At 42.4% G+C, this 14,426-nt stretch overlaps 1 protein-coding gene across 7 annotated transcripts in view; it reads left to right on the top strand.

Moving 5' to 3' along the window:
• Positions 1 to 14,426, top strand: part of LOC126383935 (ryanodine receptor 1-like) — a 50,892-nt gene that overhangs the window by 12,687 nt on the left and 23,779 nt on the right. For 4 of the 7 annotated variants that reach the window (XM_050034697.1, XM_050034715.1, XM_050034724.1 and 1 more), the window contains exons 32-72: positions 159 to 319; positions 424 to 586; positions 673 to 759; positions 887 to 1,113; positions 1,341 to 2,331; positions 2,411 to 2,611; positions 2,902 to 3,013; positions 3,126 to 3,269; positions 3,436 to 3,709; positions 3,810 to 3,924; positions 4,080 to 4,212; positions 4,300 to 4,394; positions 4,471 to 4,606; positions 4,715 to 4,901; positions 5,028 to 5,139; positions 5,255 to 5,375; positions 5,526 to 5,695; positions 5,808 to 6,028; positions 6,116 to 6,206; positions 6,303 to 6,443; positions 6,533 to 6,696; positions 6,791 to 6,869; positions 7,052 to 7,141; positions 7,233 to 7,373; positions 7,471 to 7,548; positions 7,619 to 7,694; positions 7,801 to 7,924; positions 8,121 to 8,236; positions 8,364 to 8,431; positions 8,535 to 8,656; positions 8,795 to 8,844; positions 9,035 to 9,095; positions 9,192 to 9,318; positions 9,429 to 9,540; positions 9,640 to 9,721; positions 9,806 to 9,936; positions 10,033 to 10,353; positions 10,448 to 10,688; positions 10,843 to 10,930; positions 11,024 to 11,116; positions 12,291 to 12,305. In XM_050034697.1, coding sequence (XP_049890654.1) covers positions 159 to 319; positions 424 to 586; positions 673 to 759; positions 887 to 1,113; positions 1,341 to 2,331; positions 2,411 to 2,611; positions 2,902 to 3,013; positions 3,126 to 3,269; positions 3,436 to 3,709; positions 3,810 to 3,924; positions 4,080 to 4,212; positions 4,300 to 4,394; positions 4,471 to 4,606; positions 4,715 to 4,901; positions 5,028 to 5,139; positions 5,255 to 5,375; positions 5,526 to 5,695; positions 5,808 to 6,028; positions 6,116 to 6,206; positions 6,303 to 6,443; positions 6,533 to 6,696; positions 6,791 to 6,869; positions 7,052 to 7,141; positions 7,233 to 7,373; positions 7,471 to 7,548; positions 7,619 to 7,694; positions 7,801 to 7,924; positions 8,121 to 8,236; positions 8,364 to 8,431; positions 8,535 to 8,656; positions 8,795 to 8,844; positions 9,035 to 9,095; positions 9,192 to 9,318; positions 9,429 to 9,540; positions 9,640 to 9,721; positions 9,806 to 9,936; positions 10,033 to 10,353; positions 10,448 to 10,688; positions 10,843 to 10,930; positions 11,024 to 11,116; positions 12,291 to 12,305 — 6,261 coding nt within the window. The remainder of the gene's footprint in view (positions 1 to 158; positions 320 to 423; positions 587 to 672; positions 760 to 886; positions 1,114 to 1,340; positions 2,332 to 2,410; positions 2,612 to 2,901; positions 3,014 to 3,125; positions 3,270 to 3,435; positions 3,710 to 3,809; positions 3,925 to 4,079; positions 4,213 to 4,299; positions 4,395 to 4,470; positions 4,607 to 4,714; positions 4,902 to 5,027; positions 5,140 to 5,254; positions 5,376 to 5,525; positions 5,696 to 5,807; positions 6,029 to 6,115; positions 6,207 to 6,302; positions 6,444 to 6,532; positions 6,697 to 6,790; positions 6,870 to 7,051; positions 7,142 to 7,232; positions 7,374 to 7,470; positions 7,549 to 7,618; positions 7,695 to 7,800; positions 7,925 to 8,120; positions 8,237 to 8,363; positions 8,432 to 8,534; positions 8,657 to 8,794; positions 8,845 to 9,034; positions 9,096 to 9,191; positions 9,319 to 9,428; positions 9,541 to 9,639; positions 9,722 to 9,805; positions 9,937 to 10,032; positions 10,354 to 10,447; positions 10,689 to 10,842; positions 10,931 to 11,023; positions 11,117 to 12,290; positions 12,306 to 14,426) is intronic. The other 3 variants (XM_050034707.1, XM_050034751.1, XM_050034733.1) reach the window with 1 other exon arrangement.

Consider the following 14,426-nt stretch of genomic DNA (forward strand, 5'->3'; position numbering starts at 1 on the left):
ACACTGTTAATTTTAAATGCAATAATTAACATACAATATGAACAATGTTGAATTTGTTACATCATTTTACATATTAAACCTGGCAGTACTGTTATGATGTCATCTTCACCTCTAACTGTACTGTTGTTTATTTACCATCCATCTCCTTTATTTACCAGTACTATTACTCTGTGAGAGTGTTTGCGGGCCAGGAGCCCGGTGGTGTGTGGGTGGGCTGGATCACACCTGACTATCACCAGTATGACCTTCATTTTGACATCAGCAAAGTGAGAAATGTAACAGTCACTGTAGGCGATGACAAAGGCAACATTCATGACAGGTATGTACGTCTTGAAGATAGAAAACAATAAACGTGTGTTTTCATTTAAAATGACAAAAGTGCAGAACATTTTTTCCTGATTTTTTTTTTTCTGTCTTCCTCAGTATAAAACGCAGTAACTGCTACATGGTTTGGGGAGGGGAGTTCAGCAGCTCCCAGCAAACCAGAGTCAGTCAAGAAGATTTTGTGATTGGTTGTCTCATTGATTTGGACACCGGACTCATGACTTTTACTGCTAATGGAAAAGAGATCAACACATTTTACCAGGTCAGATAAGCTTCAAACTGGTATTTATACTGTTCCATATGAAGTCTTGGTAATTTATGCAACCATGTTATGTTCCCTTCTTGCAGGTGGAGCCCAACACAAAACTGTTCCCAGCTGTCTTTGTCCTTCCTTCCAGTCAGAATATGATTCAGTTCGAACTAGGCAAGCTAAAGGTCAGTCACAAAGAATCATTCCACTCAGTCTGTGGCAGTTCTCAAAATCAAGACTGCCATTACACATTACCGACTTTGGTCACTGTTTTCTGTAATATATAATATGTCTGTTTACCTGTCATGCTAGAACATTATGCCGATCTCAGCTGCCATGTTCCGGAGCGAACGCAAGAACCCTGTTCCCCAGTGTCCTCCTAGACTGGATGTCCAGATGTTAACCCCGGTCATCTGGAGCCGCATGCCCAACCACTTCTTGGCCCCAGAGACAGGACGTATTAGTGAGAAACTGGGCTGGGCGGTGCTGTGTCAGGAGCCACTCACCATGATGGCTCTCCACATCCCAGAGGAAAACAGGTCAGAGCTGCATCACTCTGCTTTCATCTGTTACATTGTCAGAAGTTCAGTGTTTGCCACAGAATTATAATCTATGTGCGGCAGTAGCTGAAGATGGTGGATGGGGGATCGGCAGCAGATTTTTGCGGGTCCATGCATGCAGGCAGAACTCTTCTTCGCCTGAAGTTACAAAAATGTACTGTTTTCTCTTTTTTTTTAAGCTAAATTTATTCCTTTGTATCCTCTAGGTGTATTGACATTCTGGAGCTGTCTGAACGTATGGACTTGCTGAAGTTCCACTATCATACTCTAAAGCTGTATGGCTTAGTGTGTGCTTTGGGAAATAACCGCGTAGCTCATGCTCTGTGCAGCCATGTTGACGAGTCCCAGCTCTTCTACGCCATAGAAAACACCTACCTACCTGGACCAATGAGGAGCGGCTTCTATGACCTGCTTATCAGCATGCACCTGGAGTCTGCCAAGAGGAACAGGCTGGGAACCAACAAGGAATTCATAGTTCCAATGACAGACGAAACACGCAGTATCACTCTGTACTCTGACAGATCTCATGCGTTACCTGGGGTGGGCCTCACTACATGTCTGCGACCCAAACTCCATTTCTCCTCCGTTGGGTTTGTTGGAACAGATCCAGATATCTACACACTGAGTCCAGTCATTCCTTTACAGGTGCTAAAGACCAAGGCCCTGAACATGCTGACTGAGGCTGTGCAAGACGGAGGTCAAGCCATGAGAGATCCAGTGGGAGGTAGTGTTGAGTTTCATTTTGTTCCAATCCTGAAGCTCATCAGTACCCTCCTCATCATGGGTGTGTTTGATGATGAAGATGTCACACACATCCTGAAGATGCTTGAGCCTACAGTCTTCAGTGGCAAGAAACCAGAGGAGCCTGCTGAGGAGATTGTCCCTTTGAAGGAAGAAAAGGAACCCCCAAAAGTTGGAGCTGTAAAGGAAGAGGAGCAGGAAGCCATGGAAGAAGAAGAAGAAGAAGAGGAGTATGAGGATGATGGCTTGGGTGAGGAAGATGAGGAGGAAATGGAGGAAGAGGAAGAATTAGAGCCAGAAACCATCGTGCCACCTGAAGAAACAGTGGAAGAGACAGAGCAAGGAAATGGCGAGAAAGGAGCTGAGGAGACAGAGAAAGAAATTAAAGAAGATAAAGAAGAACATCTAGAGCAAGGGCTTTTCCAGATGAAGCTACCAGAGTCTGTCAAATTGCAGGTATGATTGCAAATAAGCTCTTCTTTACAGTGACACTGCTGGTAAAGTATTAGTGATTTACTTTACTTTTGTCCTTTAGATGTGTGTTCTACTGCAGTATTTCTGTGACTGTGAGCTGCGTCACAGAGTGGAGGGTATCACTGCCTTTTCAGACCAGTTTGTCAGCCGGATACAGTCCAACCAAAGGCAGCGCTACAATGAACTCATGCTGGCCTTCACCATGAGTGCAGCTGAGACTGCCCGCAAGACCCGTGAATTTCGCTCCCCACCACAGGAACAGGTACACCCACATAAAAGCATACAGAAAAAGAGTAGATGTTAAGAATTGTTAAGTCAAAGAAAATCTAGCTAAACAACACTGTTTAAAAAGGTCATTTATTTTTTTCTGGTAAAAAACTGGGCAAATATACAGTAGACGGTGGAAAATCAAACTGTGAATTATTCAGTACTGCTGGTTTAAAAATGTGCTCACAGAAACCAGAACTTACCCACAACATTTGTAGAAACTCCTCAAAAAACAAATATCACTTCTTAAGATGAACCATTTTGGACTGTCTCGCTGCTGTGTAGGTCAACATGCTTATGAACTTCAAGAACTGTGCTGAGGATGAAGAGTGTCCTGTTCCTGATGAGGTCCGCGAAGCTCTGTTGACCTTTCACAATGCTCTACTCACTCACTGTGGTCAGTCTTCGTCTACAGTCTCAATTCTACCGACTTCAACATTTAAAACAAACACTGTGGATGGCAGGTTGTAATAGAAGTTACACTATCTAATTTAAAACTTCGCTCTCAGGTGTTCATATTGAAGAAGAGGAACAAGAGGAGGAAGTGGATAATTCTCTCCGTGGACGACTGCTCCGTTTGCTGGAAAAGGTGAAAAAAATCCGGGAGAAGAAGGTAGAGGTGGAGCCTGAGCCACAGGAAGATAAAAAACCAAGTGAGTTGCATGTGAAATATGAACTACCTCCTCTTTTTAAGTGACCAAAGACAAAGAATATCCAGAACTTTATTCCCAGTAATTCAAAATAGCCAATGAGTTTTTGCCACCCCAAAAAACCTCCTGTACCTCCTTATTTCTTAAGTCTCTGTTCTGTTTTTACCAGGCACACTGCAAGAGCTAATTTCCCATACTATGATCCATTGGGCCCAGGAGTCATTTATCCAGAACCCTGAGCTAGTGCGCATGATGTTCAGCCTCCTTCACAGACAGTATGATGGGCTGGGTGAGCTCATGCGTGCGCTTCCCAAGGCCTACACCATCAACGCAGTGTCAATTCACGACACCATGGATCTATTGGAGTGTTTGGGCCAGATCCGCTCACTACTTATTGTCCAGATGGGTCCAGAAGAGGAGAGGCTTATGATTCAAAGCATTGGGTTGATATAGAATTTTTACATATCCTGAATATCTTGCCATGAAGTGAATTCTTGGATATTTGCTTGTGACTGCTCCTTACTTACTTTTTGTCTTCCTTAGGAATATCATGAGTAACAAAGTTTTCTATCAGCATCCAAACTTAATGCGAGCTCTGGGCATGCATGAAACTGTCATGGAGGTCATGGTTAACGTACTTGGCGGTGGGGACTCAAAGGTATGGTTTTTTTTTTCCACTTAACTGCATTGCTCAATATACAGGTACACCTTGCTATAAACTACCACAGGTGATAGACAGAAGTTGAATATAAGACTGTTATATGCTACTATATGCTACTAACGCTACATTTCTACCATGCTTCCTTTCAATAGGAGATCAGATTCCCTCGAGTGGTGACAAATTGTTGCCGTTTTCTCTGCTATTTCTGTCGCATCAGTCGTCAAAATCAGCGCTCTATGTTTGACCACCTCAGCTACCTTCTCCAGAACAGCGGCATCGGCCTTGGTGATTGTCTTTGTTGAGTCTCAGCATTATTCTTAAATATTTATGTTGGATGTGTGATTAAGACGGACATTGTGTGCTGTTCTTTAGGAATGCGAGGCTCCACCCCCTTGGACGTGGCTGCAGCCTCTTGTATTGACAACAATGAGCTGGCACTGGCTCTCCAAGAGCAGGATTTAGAAATGGTAAAATACAGTTAGTAATTACAAAACAAGCACTGCGCAAAATTCTTTATCACTAGAATACACTGGTGTCTTTTAGGTGGTGAAATATTTGGCTGGATGTGGACTTCAAAGCTGTCCAATGCTGCTGTCAAAAGGCTACCCTGACATTGGCTGGAATCCTTGTGGTGGAGAGAAATACCTTGACTTTCTCCGTTTTGCTGTATTTGTCAATGGTCAGATTTTTTATTTGCTACCCAATGCAATATTTAATTCTAATGCCCATATTTTTTCTGTTTTCTCCCTCATTTACAGTTAATACATTGTTTTTTTCCCTTCTGTAGGAGAGAGCGTAGAAGAGAACGCCAATGTGGTGGTTCGTCTCCTCATTCGCAGGCCTGAGTGCTTTGGTCCAGCCCTGAGAGGGGAGGGTGGTAATGGCCTGCTGGCTGCAATAGAGGAGGCCATCAAAATATCAGAGGACCCTGCAAGGGATGGCCCCAGTGTTAAGAAAGACAGACGCTTTCCCATGTAAGAGCTCTCAGCTTTGGTTTGAATGCCCTCTGGTGGTATTTAATGAGGTGCCAAAGTGTGCATTGTCTCCTCCAGTGTCCCTGAAGTAGAAAGATTTAGAGCTAATGTCTTTTTATCTTGTAGGTTTGGAGGAGAGGAGCAGCATGAGGAGAACAGGGTGCACCTGGGTAATGCCATCATGTCTTTCTACTCCGCCCTTATTGACTTGCTGGGACGCTGTGCTCCAGAGATGCATGTAAGCCATTTAATAGCTTCTATATCAGACTTTTCAAACTGGTTGAGGAAGATACAGGAATATGAAATGTAGTTGAAAATGTGTTAATAGATAAAAACGGCTTTTGTCTCTACAGTTGATTCAGGCTGGTAAAGGTGAGGCTCTGAGGATCAGGGCCATCCTGAGGTCTCTTGTCCCTATTGAGGATCTGGTGGGAGTCATCAGTCTTCCTGTTCAGATTCCTTCTTTTGGGAAAGGTAATCATAGGGGGAAAACATATTGAATTCATGAAGTTAGGTGCCTTTAATCAGTATCAATTGTCAAAAGTGTCCTCCACCAACACATAACTTCTGTCTTACTCTGCATATTGTTTTTTTTCTAAAATGTTTTGTTTATTTTGCGTTTAGACAACAGCATCATCGAACCAAAGATGTCGGCTAGTTTTGTGCCAGATCACAAAGCTCCCATGGTTCTGTTCCTGGACAGAGTGTATGGTATTGACAATCAGGATTTCCTGCTCCATGTGCTGGAGGTGGGCTTTCTGCCTGACATGAGGGCTGCTGCCTCTCTGGACACGGTGAGCCTCAAACAATTTATAAGCACTCATATATGGTCCCTGAGGAGAAGTGCAGAGCAGGATTATAAGCGTACTATTGGAATAATTCAGTGCTGGAATTTCTGTCCAACAGGTTGCTTTCAGCACCACAGAGATGGCCCTCGCTTTGAACCGCTACCTGTGTTCTGCTGTGTTACCACTCATCACTAAGTGTGCCCCGCTCTTTGCTGGCAGTGACCACCGAGCCATAATGATTGACTCCATGTTGCACACAATATACCGACTGTCTCGTGGACGAGCCTTCACAAAGGCCCAAAGAGACATCATTGAAGAGTGCCTCATGGCTTTGTGCAAGTGAGTTTAACCTCATGGCAAACTTTTCATGTAATTTAATATTGCCAGGTTCATGCTTGAAGTTATATTTATTTATCTTTCTTTCAGACATCTACGTCCATCCATGCTTCAGCACCTGCTAAGACGACTGGTGTTTGACGTGCCCATTCTCAATGAGTACGCCAAAATGCCACTGAAGGTATGAGGACATTTGAAAATTTTAAAACTTTTAAAACAAATGCGCTTCTTCTATTCTTTTCTTATTTTCACACTAATGTTTTTTTGCATCCTGCAGCTTTTGACCAATCACTACGAGCGTTGTTGGAAATATTATTGCCTCCCTAATGGTTGGGCCAACTTTGGAGTTGCATCAGAAGAGGAGCTGCATCTAACTCGCAAACTGTTTTGGGGGATCTTTGAATCGCTAGCACACAAGGTGGAGCTCCTGCAATGTTAGATTTTTTTCTTTTCAGTTTCTAAGATGGTGCATAAGCATATTGTAATTTCTTGTTATTGTGATTCCAGAAATTTGATGCTGAGATTTTCAAAATTTCAATGCCATGCATCTGTGCCATTGCTGGAGCCATTCCTCCAGACTATGTAGACGCCAGCTACTCCTCCAAAACTGAGAAAAAGGCATCAGTAGATGCAGAAGGAAACTTTGATCCTAAGCCAGTGGAGACCACAAAGTGAGAGGATTTTTGTCATAATGCCTTTAAGTTATAAAGCTTCTCTCTGTAAAATATTTGATCCTAAATGTACTGATTTGTCCTTCAACCACAGCACTATCATCCCTGAGAGACTGGATCCCTTTATCAACAGATATGCTGAATATACTCATGATAAATGGGCCTTTGAAAAGGTAAAACTTGTTTTCGATGTAATCACTCACAATAGTCTAATATTATTCTTCAGTTAACTCAGGAGCAACGTGTTTGGTAGTTTGATGAGAGCAGCCATATATTATGTGCTTGAAGTAAGAAGGAAGCTATTATATTTATCAGCATAAATGACAACTGTAACACTTTTGTTTTTTGGTTTCAGATCCAGAATAACTGGTCGTACGGTGAGACGCTGGATGAAAATGCAAAAACTCATCCCATGCTCAGACCATACAAAACCTTCTCAGAGAAGGTAGGCTCACAGTCACACTGTGCATTAAATTTCCCTGTACTTTTACTGCATCCATCCCTGCTTCTGATCACACTGACTCTTCTTCTGGTAGGACAAAGAAATCTACCGTTGGCCAATCAAGGAGTCAATCAAAGCCATGCTTGCATGGGAGTGGAACCTTGATAAAGCTAGAGAGGAAGAGGAGTCGGAGAAGAAGAAGGCAGTATCCCGAAAAATCTCACAGACTGCTCAGGTATAAAGCCATTGTATTAATATACTATTATTTAATAACATTACCACGGCAGTGTTATTTATGGTACACTAAATAATAATAACTCTCTCTGTTCTAGGCAACCTATGACCCAAGCCATGGCTACAGCCCACAGCCCATTGATATCTCACACATGGCTCTTTCAAGAGACCTTCAGGTAATGTTTGAACCTTCTGTGCTGTAATCTCATCATCAGATCAGTATTCATGATTTATATCTGTTCACAGTCTATGGCAGAGCAACTGGCAGAAAATTACCACAACACCTGGGGACGTAAGAAAAAGTTAGAGCTGCAGTCCAAAGGTAAAGCATGTTTTTTTGAGCAAAGGAAACTTGACAGATGGAAAAGTAGAGACTTGGCTTTTGCCCATTTCCTTCAAGAGTTTTAAATTAGCTTCTGTTTGTGTAGGAGGTGGAACACATCCTCTGCTGGTGCCGTATGATACTCTGACAGCAAAAGAAAAGGCCCGAGATAGAGAGAAGGCTTATGAGCTGCTCAAGTTCCTGCAGCTCAATGGATATGCCGTCACAAGGTAATGATACTGAAGAACAATTTATACAGAACAGTTAGCAGGGAATTGATTTTCATTCAATTTGCCGAAAGTATTTTTGTATTTTGATTGTGTGGCCATAGCAGATATATCCTCAGATCACCAGCCTATTTAAATGACACAAACATAATTCAAGCGCAGCAGAAAGAACAAAGCGTTGAACTCTGTTTCACTTTAGGGGCCTGAAGGATATGGAGGGTGACATCTCATCCATCGAGAAGAGATTTGCTTATGGTTTCCTGCAGAAGCTGTTGAAATGGATGGAAATTGCCCAGGAATTCATCGCTCATCTTGGTACTGTGGAGCAAAGATAAAGGATATATGCTGTCACATCTGATTGAATTGTATTGGTGTGACTCAGTGTAGTTGTTTGTTTCCAGTATTAATGTGCTACTGTCAAATTTTGCATTGTGTTTCACAGAGGCTGTGGTGAGCAGTGGACGAGTGGAAAAGTCCCCTCATGAGCAGGAAATCAAATTCTTTGCCAAGGTGAGACTTTTGTGTAAAGCTAGAGCGGTAACAAATTTGACGACCCAACATGTCCTCCTCTCTGTACTAAGTGTGAAAACTCACTCTTTGAAAACTCTCTCAGATCTTGATGCCTCTGATCAACCAGTATTTCAAAAACCACTGCCTCTATTTCTTGTCGACGCCTGCAAAAGTTCTGGGTAGTGGTGGGCATTCTTCCAATAAGGAGAAGGAGATGATTGCAAGGTGAATCTCTTTTTATATATACAGTATTTAACTCACACATGTTGTGTTTTCTTTGCATATATTACTTTCCCCCTTTTATCAGCATCTCCTTTTTCTTGCATTTTTCTTTCCTTCCCTTTCCTTTCCTTCTCATCATAGTATCTTCTGTAAAATGTCTGCTCTGGTGAGGCACAGAGTTTCTCTCTTTGGTAAGACGGCAGTTTCCCAACATGGATGTTTCTGAATCTTTTCACTCTTTTCTGTTTCTAATATATGGCTGTGTTGTTCAGGTTGGTTGGAGTGAGTGCAGTTGCTCTTGTTGTATATATGTAAATAATATGTGGTGAACTGAATTCAATGAAAGACCTCCTAACAGCAGAATTGTATCTGTATGTGCAGGAACGGATGCTCCAGCAATTGTCAACTGTCTTCACATTCTGGCACGCTCACTGGATGCAAGGTTTGGTGTTTTTTAATTTTCTCACTAGATGCACAACACCATTAAGATGAATATGTTTTTGCCTTTAATTACAATCTTTTTTATTTGCTTTATCAGGACAGTGATGAAGTCGGGGCCTGAGATTGTGAAAGCAGGGCTAAGGTCGTTCTTTGAGAGTGCTGCCGATGATATAGAGAAGATGGTAGAGAACCTCAAACTGGGCAAAGTATCCAAAGGCAATCAGGTAATTGAAGCACACAGTATTTGAAATATCCTTGCACACATTGCTCTCTTTGACTGCTGCAAATGATCTGTTAAACACTAGACTTCATGTGCTGCTTCTCTACTTTAAAGCAAGTGAAAGGTGTGTCCCAGAACATTAACTACACAACCATCGCCCTGCTCCCAGTGCTGACCTCCCTGTTTGATCACATTGCTCAGCACCAGTTCGGAGATGATGTCATGCGTGAGTGCTTTTACATTAGTACTGTGTCTGATTTTACATGATGTTTATTAATTAATAGATCCTGACTTAGCTGTACCTGTCTCTGTTGCTTGCATACAGTGGATGATCTACAAATGTCGTGCTATCGCATCATGTGTAGTATCTACTCCCTTGGGACTGTCAAGAATCCACATGTTGAGCGGTAACTCTATAATTAAACATTCAATTCTGTGAAGTTATTTAAAAGTAGATACTTGGAGGCATTTGTTCACACTTACATTTACAGGCAGAGGCCAGCTCTTGGAGAGTGTTTGGCTCACCTTGCAGCAGCGATGCCAGTGGCCTACTTGGAGCCACATCTAAATGAATTCAACGCTTTCTCTGTTTACACCACAAAGACACCCAGGGAGAGAGCCAGTGAGTGCATTTCCTTACTTCAGATATGTTTTCTGTCTGACAAAGTCTTATTTCTGAATTTAATTAATTTCACTATCTGTCTTGTCAATGCCAAAGTCTTGGGCCTTCCCAACGAGGTTCAGGAATTATGCCCAGACATTCCGGAGCTGGATGCCCTGCTAAAGGAGATCGGGGACTTGGCAGAGTCAGGGGCTCGTTATACTGAGATGCCTCATGTAATTGAAATCACCCTGCCCATGCTGTGTAACTACCTGCCTCGCTGGTGGGAGAGAGGACCTGAGAACTTCCCTGAGATGGAGGGCCGGATCTGCACTGATGTCACGTCAGAACACCTTAATCAGCTGCTGGGCAGCATCATGAAGATTGTAGTCAACAACTTGGGTATTGATGAAGCCTCTTGGATGAAGAGGTTGGCTGGTGAGCACCTTTTCAAGCTCTTTCAATGTGTCGCAGTGTGCAACTAAGTGAGTTTCTGTACAAGTGAGGTGACACCATTTGTTTTCTCTGTTAGTGTTTTCACAGCCCATTGTCAGCAGGGCAAAGCCAGAAATGCTCAAGTCTCATTTCATTCCAACAATGGAGAAATTGAAGAAACGCACATCAAAGGTGGTGGCTGAAGAGGACCATTTGCGGATGGAGGGAAAATCGGAGGGGGATGAGGAAGACGGCACCATACGTGATGAGTTTGCTGTCCTCTGCAGAGACTTGTATGCCCTCTACCCTCTACTTATTCGCTATGTGGACAACAACAGGTACAATTAAATTAAGTCCAACATATTAAAGCATTTGAACAGTGGATCCTGCCTGATGTGGCCAGAATTATAACATAATGCACTTAACTTTCCATATATTGTCACTTAGCAAAACTGACTTTGGGTAGCCTCAAAGTAATTTGTTCTGCTACAGGGCAAGATGGCTGACATGCCCAGACCCAGATGCAGAAGAGCTCTTCCGAATGGTTGGAGAGGTTTTTATTTTCTGGTCCAAATCTCATGTGAGTATGTTCATTTGGCCTTTAATTGGAGTCATTTATTGCACCTGGCATCCTTCACTGTGTGTTTCCTGTTTCTCTCTCTCTGTGTTGTAGAACTTCAAACGAGAAGAGCAGAACTTTGTGGTGATGAATGAGATCAATAACATGTCATTCCTCACTGCTGACAGCAAGAGCAAAATGAGCAAGGTGGGTTGTTGAGAGGCAGAGCCAGTGCTGCAGTGAGGCTGGTATAGTGTCAGATCTCGAATCGGGCGTATTGTGAAACAACTGTATGAGCCTGTTCACACCTGGTATTAACATACATCTTGGGTGATCCATCACGAGTGGACAGCTGCAAGTCTGTCTATTCACACCTGGCACTGGAATGCGTCTCCACGTGAGTCTTGAGCGACCACTTGTGACTCAGTCTCCCTTCTCTGCTCTATATGCAGATAAACACGCACATAATTTCCCATTGCAGATGCCAAACAAGTTGTTGTTTTTAAATGGTGGGAGTTTTGTTCTGCTATACACTCACTGGTGAAAGTCTGCACACACACAGTAACAGGACTAACTGTTAGCATCATACAGCTATTACCTTACAGCTTCTGATGGGTTTAACATCAGAGTCGAGACGTTTTGATGTTGGTGTGACCTTCTGTTTAATAGCGTCTTCTATGTTAGCTTGTACAAACAATGGCAGACATTGAACTGACAGTCTGTCAGGAAGAGTGCGGTCCTTCAGCACTGCCTCTGCTATTCAGGACAACAGCTGAATAGGCGGTCCCTCATTGTGGCCCGAGACACATTAGCATACACACTGCTGAAAGAATGTGGCCATTAAGGACCTCAAGATGCATGCATGCAGGACGCATTTGGTGCATTCACACCTGTACTTAGAGCTGTCCACTTGTGATCCAATCACCCAAGATGCATGCTATACCAGGTGTAAACAAGGTCTAAGTGTTTCTTTCTTTGTGCCCTCATTTTTTTATCGTGATTTGAAGATTTTGTTACTTTACCAACCATTTTCAGCCAGTTATAGATGGTCATTTATTAGTCTATATATTACTATTACTATGGCTGTAGGAAATTCAAAATACAGTGTCACAGATTACAATCCAACAAACAATCTAAAACAGAAAGGCATTTATGCACCTTCTTTACCAGGTACAGGATTTCAGTGCCTAATTTCCTGGTAGTGTCTGATTATTTATATGTACAGTACCTTAATATTCTTGCTCATTGGGCTTGGTTATACATAGCAAAGCTTTCTATAACTTTTGGAGGATTGATTTTAGAACGATAGCAGCTGTGTTAACAATATTCTCTCTTTGGCTGTCCCTTGTCCTCTTCTTTTGGGTTGCGGCTGGGTTTCCAGGGCGGGGACTCAGAGGTTAGACTTTGTTCCTGCACGACCGCTGTGCTGACCGCATGGCACCTCACTGTGGGGGAGCTTTTCATCAACCTCTCCAGCACACTGGCACATTTGATCCACACACTCTCTAGCACATCCACAAAGACACAAATACACAGACACACATAAAGACACGCACATTCCATTTAGAGAGACATGACCCGAGACAACTTATTCAGTGGCAGTGACAAATGCTTTTTTTGTCCTTGCAGCTGTATCTGCTTGGCCATAAATACTTAGCAGTCTATTAAGAGTGGAACAAAACTCAGTTGAGAATCTGTCATTGCTATAAATACTGCAAACAGTTAACTACATATTAATAGAATGTGAACATCCCAGCCAGAAGTCTCTTCAAAGGAGCAACAGATGGAATTTGGATCCACTTACACTGCCATTAGTATTGCTGCATCCCAGTGTGTGAGTTTTTGCACTTGTGTACCGACAAACAGTCTTTGATTAGATCATTTCATGTCTTACACAAAACTGATTTATGTTTTCACAGACTTTAATTAGTGCAAAATTACACATAGGAAAAAACAGTAATGATTATACACTAGCAAGAAACACACATCATTCTCATACAGGATCACTGGACATATGGGAAGTCCCCATCTGCGGGCCATCCCCAGTCCTGCCAGTGTGTGAGGGGGGGAGTCTGGAGGCGCTTGATGAAAGTACTCAGCTGTAGAGTTGGGCTCATGGCACTGGGCTCTACACTGAGCCCAAGCTGGCAGTGAGAGCACAGTGCCATCATCCTGTCACTGAGTTTGCTCTTTTCTGATCGTAGTTGAGGTGGAGTCTTCTAGTATGTCTTTTGTTTCTTTGCGTTGGAGGATGGTTGATCTGTAGTTTTTGTAATGCAGCTTTTTGCCACTAGGGGATGATGTTAGTCTTCTCTGTGCTCTTTCTTCTCTCCTCCCTGGAAATGCCATGGCACATCATGGTGTAGTTTCCTTTACACTCCCTAGTATCCACACTAACACATGACTCGATACTTAACATCACTGAAGCAGATTTCTTAAAACATTTTGTTGGGTTCCCTTTTTTAGAATGTGCTCAAAATGACCATGAACCTAACCAATACATTAATTCACTCTTATTGTTGATATTATTCCCCAAAATGCTTTGCACTCTTTTTCCTCTGAACTAGTCTTCCATAACACACCTGGGTCTGGCTCTGAATTGAAGCAGAAGCAGTGGCTGACACATGGAGTTAGTACACTTGGCACTGATAAGTGTTTTTATTTATCTTGGATGGGGGGTGTAGGGCCTCCAGGATTAACTTAATTGTACAAGTCTGAATGATAGCCTACCTAAAATGAAAAGAAGGCCTCTTCTGTTTGCTTTTTCATTTCAGCCTTAAAACTATAGTTGGTAACTTTTTGTTGTAAGTGCTGAAACTGTCACTACATCCACAAAGTATTGCATAATACAGATAATCTGTAAAACAAAATCATGTCCCTTCTTCTGCCTCTAATGGCATTCGCTAGAATCTATTGCGGCTCACCAAAAGCAACCAGTCAGAGCCGAGGTGTCACTAACACAGCTGTCAATCATGTCAATCACTGCTCGTGAACTGCAGTTAAATTGTCAGACAAGGCAGCGCTAATCAAATAGGACATAAGATACTGCTACTGCGTTGTCTATAGTGCTGAAGCAAATAGGCGATGCAGTAACAGAATCTTGATTCATATTTGATCAGCGCTGTCTAGTTTAGTTCATGAGTAATGATTGACAGCTGCATTAGACACTCCTGGGCTCTGAGTGGTTGTTTTGGTTCATATACAGAAATACCGTGAGAAACACAGAAATATGATTTTTTTTCACAGATTATATCTCATGTACTGCTGTGTCAATATAGAGACAGTTTTAACAAATATGACAAAAAGTTATTTTTATAAAACCATAGCTTTTATGTATGTGTCTGAGGAGCTACCTGTAAAATCTAGTCTATTATTAAGTCTATTATTTTTACAAGGCAAGCTAAGGGCTTATACATAAGCCACTGTAAACAACCCCATAATAACTGGAATTTTGTGAAGCTCAGTGGACCATATTAGGAGCATCTAGTACTTTTTTAGCAGCAATATGTGTAGTATC

This window comes from Epinephelus moara, chromosome 3, assembly GCF_006386435.1.
Source record: "Epinephelus moara isolate mb chromosome 3, YSFRI_EMoa_1.0, whole genome shotgun sequence".
Taxonomy (NCBI): domain Eukaryota; kingdom Metazoa; phylum Chordata; class Actinopteri; order Perciformes; family Serranidae; genus Epinephelus; species Epinephelus moara.